Source organism: Nymphaea colorata, chromosome 9, assembly GCF_008831285.2.
Source record: "Nymphaea colorata isolate Beijing-Zhang1983 chromosome 9, ASM883128v2, whole genome shotgun sequence".
NCBI lineage: Eukaryota > Viridiplantae > Streptophyta > Magnoliopsida > Nymphaeales > Nymphaeaceae > Nymphaea > Nymphaea colorata.
Window position 1 is genome coordinate 23,395,066 of NC_045146.1, and position 18,035 is coordinate 23,413,100.

The 18,035-nt window shown below is 37.9% G+C and overlaps 1 protein-coding gene across 1 annotated transcript; it reads right to left on the reverse strand.

Moving 5' to 3' along the window:
• Window positions 1–1,635: 1,635 nt before the first annotated feature.
• LOC116260275 (kinesin-like protein KIN-7K, chloroplastic) lies at window positions 1,636–17,664 on the reverse strand. The gene is given in 26 exon segments (XM_031638470.2): window positions 1,636–1,951; window positions 2,869–2,987; window positions 3,073–3,214; window positions 4,465–5,232; window positions 6,015–6,161; window positions 6,289–6,336; window positions 6,549–6,599; window positions 6,725–6,850; window positions 7,277–7,414; window positions 8,569–8,802; window positions 9,060–9,239; window positions 9,408–9,539; window positions 9,673–9,780; window positions 9,960–10,064; window positions 10,806–10,910; window positions 10,995–11,051; window positions 12,876–12,943; window positions 13,479–13,557; window positions 14,042–14,101; window positions 14,347–14,400; window positions 14,640–14,705; window positions 15,247–15,299; window positions 15,920–16,009; window positions 16,979–17,076; window positions 17,168–17,282; window positions 17,285–17,664. Coding segments are annotated over 25 exon segments (3,309 nt in total). The 5' UTR covers window positions 17,484–17,664; the 3' UTR covers window positions 1,636–1,951; window positions 2,869–2,901.
• Between the last annotated feature and the right edge of the window lie 371 nt (window positions 17,665–18,035).

Consider the following 18,035-nt stretch of genomic DNA (forward strand, 5'->3'; position numbering starts at 1 on the left):
TTTACATCGACAACCTGAAGAAAAAGTAAATAAAAGATAATGACAATAAATAATAAAAAATAAACAAAAGAACGCTCAAATTTTGGTAATATAACGAAAACATGCTTTAGCTTTGAATTAATTCACTTATCCCTTTATTATGTGTTAAATGAAGAAACTCAACTAGAGCGTGTTTTTCTTGCCACTTGTTTGGATGGAGTAAGAAGGAGAGAAAAGAATGGAAAGAAAAGTCTTTTTTGTGTCTGGATGACTAATTAATAAAGAAAAAAAATAATAAACTAATAATTATATTTGGGTGCTAAGAAAAAAAATTAATGTAATTTTAATTTTTTTTAATACAAAAATTAGGAGGAAAAGAATAGACGTTCTTTCCCTTTCTTTTCTTCTTATTTTCCTATTCAGTCACTTTCTTTTTTTTCTTTTCTTTTCATCTATTTATTTTTCTCTTTTCCCCTCCATCCAAACACAGAGTTAAACTGAAGCTCGGCATTAAAAAACTTCTAAAGAAAACACAATTCTTTTGTTAATTTCAAGGAGTTAAGGTGAAAAGCTGTCGGATTAACCTAACATAAACGTGTTTCGACCCTGAAACTAGAAATCCAATTCCTAAATAAAGTCGCCGGGCTATTGTTGGTGACTTGTATAACCCAAGTAGCGATCTTTAGCCTAGAAAAACCATCAATACCTACATGCATCAATCATTGGATCTTAAAGAAAAAATAATATTTTCCCACTCCTAACAGTCTATTTTCTAAAAGCCGGTGGGAGATTGATTAAGTCACTTTTTTTGTTTTTTTTTTTCAACCAGGCGTTGGTTTCATACATGATAAAGCACTCGTGTCTGGTAAAGAAGCATCGGCTTGCAAGACTCAATTCATTCTTCTTTTTGGGTGATTGACACCCATTCCATTCCAGTATATGGTGCCTTAATTGAAGAAAGAGAGCACCGAAAATGAAATCCACAATGTCAATCTCACCCTGCCAGACGTCGCATCTATTTCTCCCCTTTCTTTGTCCTGAACCTCCGTCAATTTTCCTCCTCACCTTTTTGCCCCAATCTCTCCCTCTCTCTTGGGCTGCGCTCAGTTGATGGTCCAACCATTGTGGTGCCAAGGAGAATCGTCGTTGGTCTGTGAAGCTTCCTTACAAGGAAAATCCTTTTAGGGATGTCAACAAATATGAATAGGACTACGTGTTCATCCAAACTCCATCATTAGTATCTAATTAAGAAATCACATTGATTCAGACTTAACAAATGATATCCAATCAGATCCAGACTTAAATAAATATCTGATTCAGATCAAATTTAGTTCTATAAGGGACCATATGCTGTCACGTGTACAGAAGCAATAACATCTATTTCTGCTTTCTAGTTCGCTGCTCGGTCATAGTCAATAAAATAATTTTACATCCTCAGAAAGCATGCATCCATTTGGCCAGCAGACTCCAAACGCAGGAAGGGAAGGTAAAAGAACATCTTTCCACAAACCGTCCCCAGATGTCAAAGCAGCACATCTAAAACCTTTTGGCAATAGCGCAAATATAGATAAGCAACCAAGACGGAAAGCCCGGACGTAGATTATCCATCCACTCCCGCAACTGCGGGTGTATCACACAGAAAGAAGAGCAAATGAGTTGGTTTAAATCAGCTCGGACTAATAAAAAGCCAGCTGATAGAATATTGAATTGATAAATCGAGCAACTATTATATCCTTTTCTTTATACACAACAGCTGGACTCTAAAAAAGAAACAAGTACAAACATTTTCCTCTATTACAAAATAGGAAGCACCAACTTGGGTGAATTCTTTCGCTTTTCACACCAAAGGCTACATCCTTCCGGAGGTGTGTATAAAACAAGCAATTACTTACACAGGACAAATAAAAGAATAACATCTACACATAAACTTACAAGCGAATACGTATCTTTTTCACCTTGAACCAGAATTGCCCTGAGAAGGAAACAAGCAGATTTAGGATGCAGAAATTAACAACGGCCACTATGCAAAAGTTCGAAGGTACTTAGTAGTAGATACAGATTTTAACGGTTTGTTCTACGCATGTAGCAAAATTACTGCATATGCAAGGAGAACGAATCGCTAAAATAGTAAATAATGCCATGTGAACTTAAGGAACCTTGTTTTTATTACAATGCTTTTAGTAAAAGCGCTAGGAGGCCCTAGGTCCCCAGGTAGGCACAAAATGAGTTGCTCCACTTGAGGGCAGAGAGGGACGCCGAAGAGAGAACGATCAGGAAAAGATTGTAAGAACGGGGAAAAAAGAACAGAAGGGCCTCTAGTTTCGCCAGGATTTTCAGCTTAATGATTTGATTGAAATGAATAAACAGTTACGATTAGAAGTGAGAGATGCACTCCTTAGCCACAGGCATAAGAACCCATGAATATTGAGACTTGAGCAGAAACCTCAATCAAAGTCGATATCATTGCAGGTTTTGATCAGCGAGGTCCTTTCTCAGATATTAATTGAGAAGTTTGTTTAACTCAGTCAAATCTCGGAAATTCCAAAGAAAATAAAAATGTACAAAATAATAGAGAATATAACTTTATAAAGCTACTAATTTTCTTACATAAACCATCGACTAAAAACTAGTAACTAAAATGTTAAAACTAACCCGAAAAACTTTGAAGCATATTAAATGATTTTTGGAAAATCTTCTGAAATATCGCATGATACTATGCAGAATTTGATTTTTCCAATATTTTTAAAAAATGTGATATTTACCCTTTTTTGTTTCACTTGCTTCGTGCATTTCTGTCACACTGTTTTGAAATTAGCGCCAGTGTTTCTGACTATAGCTTCACAACAATATATGAACTTGAGTGTGTTTAAAAACGTTGGAACACCTTACCCCTTAGCTGAAGGCATGGCAAAAATGGGATGTCTATGAAGTGAATGCAATGATTCTGTCATCTATCTTTGTTCGGCAAAGAGGACACTCCAAACAGGCAAGGGAGCAAGGCTTACACACTGCAAAAAAAATTAAGCACACTCAGAAATAACCATAAATCTCAAAAACAAATTTGAAAAAAAAATAGAAAACAACATCACTCACAACAAAAATGGCGGCAAGGGAGAAGGATTGCAGCAGTTGGGGCTTCAAAACAAACTTTACAAACATGAGAGTTAGTGTCTCTGCCATCAACAACTTCATCTTTCACTTCAATTTTCTCTTTCACCTTTTCTTGCACCCGAGCCTGATAAAATTCATACATACATTAACAATGTACAAGCAAGGGCGGCAGAACAGAGCTATATATAGCTATGAACGTTAGGTGATACCAGAAGGCTTACTGCAAAAAAAATATAGGCACAGGCCTAGGCAGGCCCCAGTTGGTCCTAATTGACAGAAAATATGGGGAAGAATAGAAAGACGGAAAAAAGGGGAAAAGAGGGTTGTGAAACTCCTCTATCAAACAATATGCTAGAAGTACTAAAAAAAGTAGATTTCTTGCATGAAAAATTAAAAAAATAATAACTAGGTGAACCTTTAACTAATGCAAAGCCACAGAGAAGGAACCACAACAGAACAGTTGCAGCTGATTTTCAAAATGAATAGCATGTATGAGGAGCCAAACCTGTTTCACTCACAAAAAATGTTTCACATTGCACTACTAGAGCAGCAACCATAAACCAAAATAAAAGAAACATGATTAATAAGCAACTCTAACAAAATGAACAAGACAAAATATGCTGCAGATGAAACTAAAAAATTGTTAACAAGCTTGTAATCTAGACACAATCACCAAAACCAAACACCTATCTTATCAGCACATAAACCATTAAACCAAGCAAAAGTGGTTCCAGTCAACTAATCATGGGAGTTCCAACTAGACAGACTCAGTCAGCTCTATAATGTATGAAGATAGACCCAAGCAAGAAAAACAGCCCCGTACAACATAAAAATTTTCAGAACTGAATCTGTCAAAAGGGAGTTCATGCATGTGCTGGCATTGGTGTGAAGAAATTTCACAATGCTTGAGTACAGGGGATGCAACATGCATACCTAGATACATATCTGTATGTGTGTGTGCTTGTGTATGTGTGTAAACATTGACTAGTGCAAAACCTAAATAGGAGTGTTTGTGTGACATAGTGCTGCAACATGCAGTTCTTACCCATCACTGATCCCCTTTGTAAAGACCTAGATCCATATCCAAACTTTTCCAGGGCCATCTCTGACCCCAAGTCACATTCAAGCAGCATGTAGAACTAGAAAAATAGAAGGTTTAACATACTAATAAAATCTAGAGTTTCAACTTCCAGACTGCCTTGGCAGGACCATGAAACGATATAAACGAAAAAAGAGCCCACAACAGCAGAAGTTGACCCTGGATCTGACCTAGCTTTCACCTGTTGATATCCCAATATGTAGCACTAGGTAGTTCCTCAAAACAACTAGGCAACTATGTAAGGTAGGCCTTCAACCGGGAAAAAAATGGTATACCTTCAAGCGAGCAACAAGAGCTTCTAATTCAGCACCTCTATTTCTTTCATCCACAAGTGGTTTTATTGTCTCATCCAATCGGTGAGTCTCTTTAACAACATGGTCATTTGTCTCTCTGTCATGTGCTTTCAGATCCACGTCAAAGTCCACTCCGTGATTGGTTCTCTGACCACTTAGTTCAGAAGTGACTGCTCCATCCCTTTTAAGCTTAGCAACAAGTACCCACATGCCAGCAAGCTCATTTTCTAACTCTGCTTCTCTCTTTTTAGCTTCATCATATTTTCTTCTGTACTCTTCTTCTGCACCCTCTCTTTCAGCCAAAGCTGCCTCAAGAGCAGCTTCCCTCTGTTTCCTCGCTTGCAATTCTTTCTTCATATCATCAACGTCAAGGTTCCAGTAATCTACATCATCAAAGGCAAAGTTTTGATTTTCATTGCCCCTGTAACTCAACCTGCCTCTTCGCCCATTTTTATTTCCATCTATCTTGCTCTCAGAATATTTCCGGAAGCCACCATTACAGGTTTGGATGTTCGATCCCCTAGAGTATGCCATATCTTGAGCAGCAAGAAGTTCTTTTGCCTGTCTAGCGTTCAGTAAAGAAAGCTTAGTGACTTCACCAGCAAGATTTTTTAACTCAACAGCAGCAGAAGATGCTAGTTCCTTTGCATATGATGCTTCCTCTCCAAGTTTCTGATTTTGAGCATGCAAAGCATTGGTTTTCTCAATTAGCTGCATCTTTTCTTCCTTCAACTTATCAAGCTCAATTTCCTATAAAAAAGCAAAAAGTTAGTCGCACATGGAAGAGACAAACTGATTTCAAATGACATTGCCATAAAAAATGTTGTCAATATGGCAAAAAGGTAAATAGCTTTCCTAGCCCAAGCAACAAATGAAATGATCCCACTTACTGGAAAGGAAAATACTAGGTAAAACTGCCTTTGCACTAATCACCTGATATAAGCTAAACAAAGAATGAAAATAGCAAGTTCATTCTGTGTCTTGAATGAAATGACAATGTCTTCATACTTCTTCAAGAACTATGGTACATAACTTATTTTATCACATTTTTGTTACACTTTCCCTTGCTTGATGCGTAGTTTCTTCTCTTCCACTCTGTAGTTGTTCTTTCCACTTATTGGCACTAAGATATACTCTGCAGTCCCTTTGTACCTTTTATCATCGGCAGAGCACACAGGTATTTAACCCATTTTTTACTATGTTATTAAGTTATCCAGCTTGCATTCCAACTAAATCTTTTTCCTCACAAACACCTTGGTACTCCGAAAATATAGAACCATTGTTTCACATCATTAATCTTTTTACTTCCAAGGGGAACTTTTCAACCATGAGAACAAATTCAAGTGATACGCACTAACAGCAAGCAGGGAGAAAGCAGCTGTGACCCAACAATTAGTATCTCCAAGAAAGTTTGTGCTATCAAAGCTCTACAAACCTTAGCAACATGTTAGATGATTAAGACAACCAACATACAAACAGCGAAAAAGCCATTTAACAACATAAATTCAAGTGAACAAGATTAACATTGCCACCTGAACTTGAAGTTGCTTCTTGAGATCCTCCACAGATGACTCTGCGGAACCTCGTTCAGTGGATAATGATGCTCTACCGTCCAATGCCGCATCCAGCTCCTTCTGTAGACGAACAACTTTTTCTTGCAGATCATTGTTCTCTGAACACTGCAACAAGAAACAATTGTAAAATGGAAAAAATAAGAACAAAAATGAGAAAAAGGTCAGCTGCTAGCCAGCACACAAGAAAAGGGTCTTATTTGAACACTAAATAAACATATTTCCAAAATTACACCTTTTGAAGAAGTTGCTCCTGGAGAACACGATTATCAGCTGATTTAATCTGCACAAAAAGTTAAAAATCAATTAATAAATGCATTCCTCTACAGAAAATCAAAATGCGAGAATGCTATGGCATAAACATTTGGAGGGACTATTAGTTATGCTGCCACCATGTTCTACAGAAAACAGTGCTCAGTACGATAACCAGATCAACTCATAGGAAAGGTCATGTTTAGTACATTATGCATGAAAACAAAATGATAGAGAAGCTACCTCCAACTCAAAGGCCTTTTCATTGCACTGAGTCATCAATCTGGTGACCGTCTAGCCAATATGCAGCAAAAAGTTAGTTTATGATAAACATGAGGAGAAACTTTTTGAAAAAAAAACATCAACTTAACAAACCAGAAAGGTACACAGGTAGATTACCATTTGGGCAATTAATATACCTGCTGCAAGTCCACAAGTGATGCATTTGCCATTGAAGCTTCACTACTTTCGGTGATGCGCTGCTCAAGGATCCTCATTTGACGTCGTTTCTCCTGGATTTCCCCCTCCAACTTTTGTATTTGTGACTATGAAGAAAGCAAGCAGAGAGCCACTATTATGAAAAGGGGCAGGGTTCAACAATACAAGGTGACTGATCAATTTTAATGAGAGGTGTTCTTCTCATTCATAACTTAACCAGCAGGTCCAGCACAAAAAGAATATTGCAGCTTGTGCTTTCATGCACAATGGGTGCAATATCAACGATCAAACTTCCCGATGGTGGAAAATGCGGAAAGAATAGAGCACGGAAATGCAAAAAGAAAAAAGACAAGATGATAAATTATATTGATTTTGCTGTCTGTTTTTGAAGCCTTATGATTAGCGAAATAAATAAAACAAAATACATAATCCAAAGCCTGCCAGCAAGCAATACAAAGCAAACGATCAAGTGGCACAGCATCTTAGACAACTCAGCAAGCAATGATCACTGGAATAGAAAGTACAACACCTACCTGAATCTGGGCACCATCTGGATCATTGACAGATTGCTCAACCAAACGCTTCAGGGTACTCGTACTGAGTGCAACCTCCCCAGCAAGCATCTTGACTTGTTCAACCAGCAAATCCATCTGATCGGCAGTAGACATCGACTGTAGAATAAACAAACACTGATAAGAATAAGCATACTTTATGGCAAGACCAAGGGGACAAAATGAAAGATCTAGCATCCAACCTAGCAGTTGGAGAAAATGTTCATAAAAGAGCTGCCATTAACTAATGTACAATTGAGTGAACAAATTGGCATTAAAAAAAAAATACAACCATTGAAATTTTGGAAAGTAACAATGTATCCCAATGTACCCCCACATCACTCATTTTCTGAAGATCATAAGCAGTAAAAACATGATAACTTTGACCTCTCAACTTCCAATTTAATGTCGAGTCTTCCAAATGAAATTTACTTCCAGAAGTCAGCACCTAACATATTGTGATTGTCACTAATCACTCATAAACTTTAGGTTTCCATCCTACTGGCAACCAACCATTAAGGAGGCAACCAAAGGAAGTCATAGAAGGAAAGTCAAGCAGTCATCCAAACGGCCAATTGTGGATATTGAACTGAACGCTATGCAATGATGTTGCCAATAGAGGCATCCGTATCCAAATGGAAGTGATGTTCCTGTTTACATCATAGATGAATGTATACAAGGGTAGCCATGTCAGCCAATTATATTAGATCCATGGATTTGATGTGGCAATAAATTCACACACAATAAATCTATGAGTCATCAAACTAAGATCTCCAGACCCAAGATCCACACTTGAAATCCTAATTTTGCTGATTTACAATGTCAATAGGTCATATCCAAGACAATAGTGAGAGGAATCAAAACATAAATCTTTGGGCCTCAAATTCTGGGGATTCAAGATGAGATGAAATCAGAGGTAACCAAAGATCCAAAATTTCTTGCTATTTTTGAAATTTTGAAGAGAAAATAAAACTAAGCCTATTCATGCAGTACGAGGCCATCCAACGATCACATAGAACCTGATACTTAGAAGCAAGCCCCTAAAACATGACAGCTTCATAGAAACCTATAACAACCTGTGTTATTATAGAGTAAAAATCAAAGAAGCAACAGTAGAGGTTTCTATGGAAGAAGCACCCTATCAAGGAGATTCCTAACATATATCAGTCCTCCCCCCCCCACCCCTTGCATCATCAATACTTTTTGAACACAAACACAAAGGTTGAAAGAGAACCGACAGAAGAGCAGTGGCTGAAGGAAAGTATAGAACATACAGCTGAAGGTCTGGAACCATTGACAGATCCACTAAAAATTTCACCAGCTTGATTTGATTCAGTAATTGAACTGGCAATAGATAACTGATCATCATTCCACCTGCTTAAAGATCGCCGATTCTTGAACTCACCAACTGGATCAGGAAGACCAAAAGCACCTGAAGATGGCAAGTCCTTTTGGGAGATGTCACCTTCAAGAAGTAATGGAGCATTTTCACGTAACACATCCAGCTTCTGACATTGAAAAGACAGTAAAATATGTTAGCAGGACAACAAAGGCATGTCACCAATGAGGACAACAATTCAGCAATCTCCTTGTCACAGAAGAAACAAAAAGCTTAAAGGGAACAAATATCTTCATTCTCTCATGATTGCTAAAAACAGGTCAAAGAGAATAAGGTCCATCTGTAGCTATGCTGTGACAGGACACTAATTTTAACTATTATACAAATTGAAAGTTGAAACATAGAAGAAAAGGAAAAAGTGCATACATCATCTTCTCCAAAAGAGTGACGGCGTTGGTGTCCAGAAGTATCACTTAGGCCTGGAATTGAGTTTTTAGTTGAAACAAGAATAAGTTTTGTTAGACGTTGAATCCTGCTCATCAGAGCTGCTTTAGCCTCCTCTTCCTCCTCCAAACGTGACTGCATCTTAACTTGACCCTCTTCCAACTGGTTCCAAGAGCAAGATCAGTACCAAATTTATGTTGTATGAGAAACGAACAGTAACAAATTTGATAGGAAAACTTGGCATAGGAGCACAAAAAGGAAAAAGGAAGTTGTTCCAGTTCCACAAGCAAAAAGCATTTTCAACAATTTAAGTAGGCAGGTCAAAGGCACCTGTTGTCTCAAGCTCAATATCTCATCATGACTAACACCAACAAGCATGCCCCTTCGAAGCTGCTCAAGTTCTGTCTTAAGAGAAGAAATTTCTTTTTGGTATTTCTTAATAAGTGACTTCTCATCGATGATCTGGCAGACAATAAAGAAGGAAATCTTCTGTCACCCACAAGGAAGTTCATCTCATGAAACCAACAAACGAAAAGCAAGATGGAGGTCAACAAAAGGATGCAGCAAATCCATGTCAAAGTAAAAAGCATATTACCCGATTTCGAGAAGCATAAATTTCAACCCTTTTTGCCCTGCTAGCAAATTTCAGGGTATTATGTGTCTCCTCCATGTTACTTGATGCAGGGGTAACAGTGCAAATGAGCTGCAAACAACCATAAAATTTTAGAGGTAAGGTGTGCAACATGCAAATAATTTGTCTTCTTCACAATGACATTATAAATGAAGGAACATGTAATTTCAATTAAACAATAATTTGTCATGAGGAAAGAGAAGGCAAGTCAATTGAGCAAATCGATAGCAGCCATACACAAAAAAACTCACCGACACATGCCCATGGCCACTCAGAGATGACTGTAGAAGACGTGTAAGCTTGGAATCACGATAAGGAATGTGGGAAGCCTTTCCCTCGCTAAGTTTTCCAATTACCTGAACAAAACAAGCATGAAAACAGTCAGACAAGTAGCAGAACATGAATTAGAAGACAAACCATTAAATGATCTATGGACATCATCAGAAATAAAATTTTATAGGCAGAACAGCAGATCAGATCTGTAGCCTAGATTTAACAGGACGGAATTTCAATGGTGAACATAGTTTGGCTTTGAACGAATGTCTGCCAAAATATCTAGAGTAGCAAATGGATCCACAGTTTAGAGTTAACATGAACATCAAAAGTCAGTGGTGAACGTAGTTTGAGAAATATGAACCTAAATATCTATTATTTGTATTCCATCTCAACAAAATACAATTAGATGTATAGATATGGCCAGAAAAACAACTTAAATAGAAATTTACATGAAAAACACAATCCTAAAGTTCCAATGGTAGAGAGAGAGAGAATCACATATTATTAACAAATAAAGAGCACCAGATTTCAATCATTCCCTACCAAACTAGAAGAGAAAACAATGTCTGACAATATCTGGAAATGCAGGAAGCAATGCAAGGACAATGACATTTGCTAAATCCAAGAGGCTTGAATAATATTTTCACCCAGTAATAAGCATGTATAAAAATAGAAAACTGGACCTTAAACAAGGATAAAAAGTAAAACATGAAATCAGACAGGAAACAATGCACAGTCCTAACAAAGCAGGATAAAAAGCTATAGATCACTCAGACCAATTTGATACGAAAGCCATATCACATGAAAAGAGAGAAGCCTACCGTCCCAAGTGTCAACAAACTTTTGTTTATGTAGGATCCTTCCTTTCTGCGGAGTCCTGTTGTCTCTGTCTTGGAGCTCTCAGAACCAGCTAAATCAATCAAATTCTATGGAAAAAAACATATTAGCACTGGCAAAAGTGTACACTTTGGATATGAATTAGAAACTGAAAACAAACTTAAAAGACTTACAAGCTGAGAGAAAATAACGCCATCATACTCATCACCATGGGCACTACTCTCAATCATCTACCAAATACAACATAAGCATGTCAATCACTAGAAAAGTTTCTTGAACCAAAAACAATGACACACGAGAGACAACCTCACAACACTGCCGCATCACATTCCCTTCCAAGTAATTTTATTCATGAGAAAAAAAAAAGTAAAGAAAACAAAATACACTCACAATTACTCATCAGTAGTCAAAGTTATGCACAACATATTGGAAGCAAATATTCTGAAGCTGAAGTACTTTAAAGTTTGAAAGTAATATTACTGTTACAGGAACAAAAAAGATGCTAACTAAGACCAGCAAGTTTGTTGTTTAGTAGCTCCTGCTAAGCAATTTCAACCTTGGTGAAACTCAGGCACGGGGTTCGACAGAGTTACTCACCAGTAACCATGAGATGTCACACACCGTAAGCAATGGCTGCAAAATGGTGCAACTCCACCATCTTAGCCATCATTTCATGACAAATGTTGCATACAGCAGCAAGTCAGAAACTATACAAAACAAGAGACTAATACATGGCTTTTCACTGCTTTTCAAGCCACCCATAACTTTTACTACACTCGTATTATTAGGACTAGAAGAAAAATCTCACTCATTTTTCCTGTTATTCTTTAGAGCAAACTTCGTGTCTGTGACTAATTGCCGTGTCATAATTAAGCAAAAATATATACTGCTGTATAATCACAAGTCCACCAGATTCTTTTATATTCTAACATGTCACAGGCATTGTATTTCATTATATATGCCATTATAAAAAATATAACAAAGAAAAGTCTACTATAACTACATTCTCAAAAGAAAAAAAATACAAGGGGAGTTGTGATGCCAGTTTTCTAATAATTCAATCTATAGTGCATTATAACCAAAATATTGCCTCAAGTAACGGAACAACAAGTAATCCCAGTTGGGAACACAATCAAGTACCAAATGTTAGCCATAAACGTGCATAGAGGAAAAATAAATTACTGAACTGTCTTTTGTATTTCATAAATGTACAGCATTTCCATCTCAAGGGAAAAACTGCTTCCTCCAGCTGCAAGATATATTTTTCAATAAACATATCACATAGGTATGGTACCTCTTCGGGTACAAGGAAGCGAGCACTGGTACACAATTTTAGAAAATTTGAGTACCAAGACACGACAAAAAGAGTATGTGCAAACTGGAGGAAGCAGTTTAAAACAAAAAATCCACAACAACACAAATTTAAAACAAAAAATTCAAACCCAATGCATCTCATGGAAGACAATGTTTAAAATTTAAAACAAAAGAAAACATCGTTCTTGGGATCGGTTCCGATCCGAAACCGATCCCTATGTACCAGTTTCGTACCCAATAATAGTATTGCTACTTAGGCAAAATTGACGTACATATGTGACTCAGCGCAAACCAGTACAAATGACTCTTAAGGAAAAAAAACATATCTAGCTAGTGTCTTTCAATAACTCAAAAAAAAAAAAAAACTTGTGTGTGCTTTTCCATGAATAAAAAATGTTCAATACCCAAGATGCAGATATCATTGTCAACAAAAAAGCCACCAGACCAACACACCTTTAGAAGCGTCATCATTGACACTCTTAAAGAAATGATTTCCGGAAAAATCAAAGGACATTTTACCTAGTTTTCTTTCAAAACATGAAAGAAAATAGAAATTTGCCTGTGCTTTTCCACAAATAATATTAGAAAAAATGAACACAGAATGTGCATTGATCAAATAAAAGACAATGAAATTAGCAACCAAGCAAAAGAAACTGACTTTGAAAATAAAATATAACATCATGAAATATACAAAAGCAATTAAAAAAGATAAAAGAACATCACAGGAAATGCTTGTATACCAGAGTAAAAATCGTGTGACTCCGGCTACTCAGTAAGTTAAAATTGTTTGAACCCACATGGCGGTGCTCTGCATACAATCATAGCCCGACAACAAAAAGAAAGTAAGTATTCAAAAAATTAAAACCAGATACAATAAAAGACAAAGCATATAAATTGGCATTCCTTGCAGCCATACTAAACATTAAGGGAAGTCTTCTTTCTTAGAAAGCAACGCAACAAAGACCACCAACAATACAAAGCAAATCCAATGCAAGAAAGCTCATGCAAAAACATATTTTATCTACAACATTAGGACAGACTCCTCTTCCTCCCCCCCCCCCCCCCCTCCAACTAGTATCAACCATATAATCCAACTACTTGAACTAACAGAACATCACAGACCACAGACTGTTCCTTTGAAGTCTGAACATCTGCAAGGAGATTGCAGCAAAAAAGAGCACGGAATGTACTATTGTACTCCTACAAAAGCATTTTTCAAGTTTAAAAGCACTGCGGCTCAACAATCTAAAAAAAAAAAAGAAGAAGGAATTTATGAATGCCTCATTAGTAAATACCACCATTTAAGACATAATCAACACCAACTAAGTAATAAAGAAAAATACCTTCACCAGCAGCAATGAAGGAAAGCACATGACCGGGAGATAAAACAACTTCCTCTTTTATTCCTTCAACATACGTACCCTACCAAAGCAATAACACAAAGCTAAGACCTTGCTGGGAAATTATAAAAAAGCAAAGCCAAAAGACAGAAAGGAGGGAAAAAATGTTTTTCCCACTGAAAGACACAAATCTTCAGAGTGAAGACCAAGAAATGCATGACTGAGGAAAAGAAAATCAAAACAGAGAAAGAAGGTCAAACTTCAATAAGGAAACTGTTTGAATGCTAAAGCAGTAATTTTAAACATATGACTCAAGGACGTAGAATGAGGCAACAATGCAGGAAAGGATAAACAACTGAATGACCAGTTGAGAAATTAAGCATGCAGAGGAAAATGAAAGGGACTAAAATGGAGAAACTTGACAAAACAAGCTTTTTCAACCCAAACAGCTTTAAAGATCTCAAAATGAGCAAAATCGTGATAATGAAGAAAAAAGCCAATGGAAAGCAAAACAACACAACTAAGAATTATTAAATGCTAGCGACAGATTTCAATTTGTTTCATACCTGAGCATCCTCTCTGACCCTTAAGTTTTGCCCCGTAGGATCAAGTAAGTCATTGATAACCTAGAAATGTAAATGCTATAGATATAAGAGATAAACATAAGAACATTAAAGGTATTTGAGAGAAATTATTGGATAATGACAAGAATAAACAAACATAACATGATAAAGTGAAAAAGCTTCAAAACTGTTGCAGAAAAGAATCAGAACTGGATGACCGTCATGCTTGGGTAAACTAGCCAAATTTGGGCAACTGTTAAAATAAAAAGCTACAGGTAACAAAAGATATTCAATCCAACAAAAGTTACCTCATTATATATTTCAAGATACGAAACCCGAAGCAAAAACTCTCTTCCTGGTGTCTGCGAACAGCCCATACCAAATTATATGTTAGAAACCAACGTATTTTACCTTTCTACAACAAATTAGAAGATAGGCATACTACAGTCCTCAACAAAACTGAGGAACTGAGACAAAATGTAAACAGAAGTCTGTATCAAAAAGTAGATAAAGTTGGCTATAATCACTAAAAGAATTTAAATAAGAATTGTGATAACCTTATCAATGCAAAATAAGTCCACTTAGATGAAAGAAATCTTACATCTTGGATAATACTAAAGACATCCTTGATTGCCAGCGGTATAATTCCTGGAGAGTTTTGGTCACCCTGAATTTTAAAGAAGCAATTAAGGATATGGACTAGGAAAAGAGGGAGAATGTTTATGAAAATATACAAAGAACATAATAAGAAGAATGCAAACTCCATTTTAAGGCAGAGAGAAAAAAACATAGTAATGCTGACAGCAGTGAAGGATTGCTGAAGGCCTGTTAGTCAAAACTTTGCCTACCCATAATATTCAGCACCTAATAGGAAAAACCAGCATTATCTTTAGTCCGGCCAATTCTCCCAATCAGAGTGAAGAGACAAAAGGTCATAAAAATAGTCATCAATGAAGTACAGTCTCTCTAAAATGACACAGCTTAGGAATGGTTAGTTCTTTTCTTTACGTATTCATTGACAGCTTTTTCCATTACTAATGGAAAGGATAACAGACAGGTAAAGAACAAAAACACCAAAAATAACATTTAGCACATAAGGTATGTTTCCAACTGGCATAAACCATAAAAATCTATTCTACAGTTGTATACTATAAACAAAAATTGAAAAGGAATCACACTACAATCAAATAGCGGTTTACAGAACTTACATGCATTGTGTGTGTCTTTCCACTACTTGTGACACCATAGGCAAACACTGTCCCTACAATTCAAAATTCAAACAAGTGTATCAAGTTAGTTTTGGTGTGACACTGGTCACAAACATAAAATAACTGATCAGTTCAAAGTTCAAACTGCCTGGACCATAAATGCTGAATGGAACAAAAAATAATAATAATAATAATTGCAAAGTAATTGCATTGATTGCACTCCGTGCTTAAACAAGAATAAGATTACTTCCTACTGTATATGACTTTCAATTATAAGACAGCTGAAACCATTCCACACCATTAGACTATGAGGAAGTGTTAGAAGGAAGCCTTCTATCTTCATAACCAACAACATTGAGATTCATAAACCAGAACTGATTGACAAATAACTGAATAGCTAGTAACTCACATGGCTCAAACAACAATGTTACATGCAACTACAATAAGCTATGCCACTCACACCATTTTCCATTTTTCCAACAGATGTGGCTTTTTGTCAAACATCACACTTAATCATCATGAAATCTCCCTATAAATCTCAAAAGGAACAGAGAACTGGAGAAAAAGATACTAAGTTACTAACAGTCCATGGATGCATTTCATACAGGTAATCCATTTACTGTCTTTGGATGCACTTCATATGCTTGGTGAATACAATGGATGAAATACATACCATTTACACCTTCCATAGCAGCCTTAACCACTGGCCTAGCAGCTACATCATAAACTTCCTTAGAATTCGTTGAAGGTCCAAACACTTTATCTGCAATAACAAAGTCAACATGTCACCGATATTCTATTTGAACAAAAAATTCACAATGGAAAAATCACCATCTCCTATAAAATGAGACATAAAGAAAAATGACAAAGCTCGAAGAGATGCTGGAAGTTGATGGGACACTGACATAAAATCAATTTGTTTCATCTGCTAGAGGCTATAGCACACCTAATTTGCCATCAGTCTGTGTAGAACATAATTTGTTCCTTTTGAGTCTTTGACTGTATAAAATTATAAATGCCAAAAGAGGTCATTGAAGATCTGCAACTCGAATTGCAGGTAACTACTGGCTCGCAGACTAAGACGATCCAAGACAAGCGATAGATAAGCTTCGAAAATATGCTTGCGTGATACGTATACATGGTTCCAAAAAATTTGAATCATATCACTTCATACTGATGACCAGAAATACAAATAACAACATACACGTACGAAATAGCAATAGCGAATGAGATCCTGTTAACTTAAGGCCTACAAGATCCAGAATGAGGTTCTACAGGTGTTCCATTTTCTGTCATGTGCATTCAAAGAGAGACGGGAAGCGGCAGTGGTTACAACGATTACCAAGATTAATAGCCCATCCATCCAGATTTGCTGTTCAACCTGATTTACACATAAACCCATGTGATGCAGTAAACGGAAGTTAACTTCCCACAGAAGGCAACGGGATCTAACAAATTCTCAACGGGTACTATTCCTGTGTTTTGGAATTCCGGTGCATATCGCAGCGCTCATTTTTAGGAAAATGAGCTCCATTTACAAACAAAAATGTACGGCTAACAGAAAAGGTGAAGTAGAATTAACGCTGGTCACAAGCGAATGCAGACCGGGATTGTAATTCATGAATATCTCCTCTTTTTTTCTCATCAATTACTCAAATTGTAGATTCAAGACAGGCGCAATCGCTCGAACGACAATTTGGACGTGGAAAAGATCTGGGCAAGGAACGCGTACCAAAAGCATAAGCAGTCGCCGGATTATACTCATTCCGCACGATCTTATCTCCATCGGCGAACCAAGCGACCTCATCCCCCCGCTGAAACTCCCGCTCGCTGCACAAATAAGGCAACAACCCTCTGTCATGTCAGCATGATATCCATACAGAACCCCCAGATCTACCCGAAACCGAGCTCGATCCCTCACCTCAGAGGCCGAAACCTCACCGTCACCGCTATGCTATCGCCCGACTTCGCCGCCTCCAGCGGCTCGGCAACGAGGGCGTCCGATGGCGAAATGAACCCCACGGGCGGCGGGGTGGGCGTACGTACGCTTCTCCCCGGCTGGGCGTAACGGATCTGCCGCCGAAGAAGTGAGAGTTGGCGGAGGTGGCGCAGGACCGAGGAATGAGCCTCCCGTTCATGAGCGATGAGGAGGAGGAGGACGACGACGAGTAGGAGTAGGAAGGCTTCCTGGATCCGAAAGGAGAGCTGCTCCTCGCCCTCGAGGAAGAGGCCGCCATGGATCCTCCTTCCCTCCTTGTCCTTCCTCTATCCGTCTTTGCCTCTCTTTCTCTCCCCCTGCCCGCCCCCTTCCCTCCCTCGCCCGGCTCGGTTGCTTGCACGATACGCCGCACTCACTCTCACATGGCCTCCCCTCCTTCCCTCCGATAAAGAGAAAGGAAGGAATAAATGGACGAGAGAAAGAACTAAGAAGAAGAAGAAGAAGAAGAAAGGGAAAAAAAAAAAAAGACAAGATGGGGGAGCTAGAAGACGTTGCAGAGGCCAGTGGTTCCCCCCCTAAGGTATCGGAATCAAGGTGGCCCTGGAGTCATTTTGCCACGCGACCAACCCGCACCGACTTCGTATCTGCGGATGAATTGCTTCCGTCCGATCTCGATCCAGTGGCGCACGGTGAGCCTCACCGTAGAGCCCCCATACTAGATCGGGACTTTTATGTGCGAACCGCTCCTACGGTATCGTTGCCCGGGAAGTGACTCAACTGGGTTTCACGACTCGACAGGTCCGAGATGGACAGCGGTGACGTGGCATTATGATGACGTGGACTGCGGGCC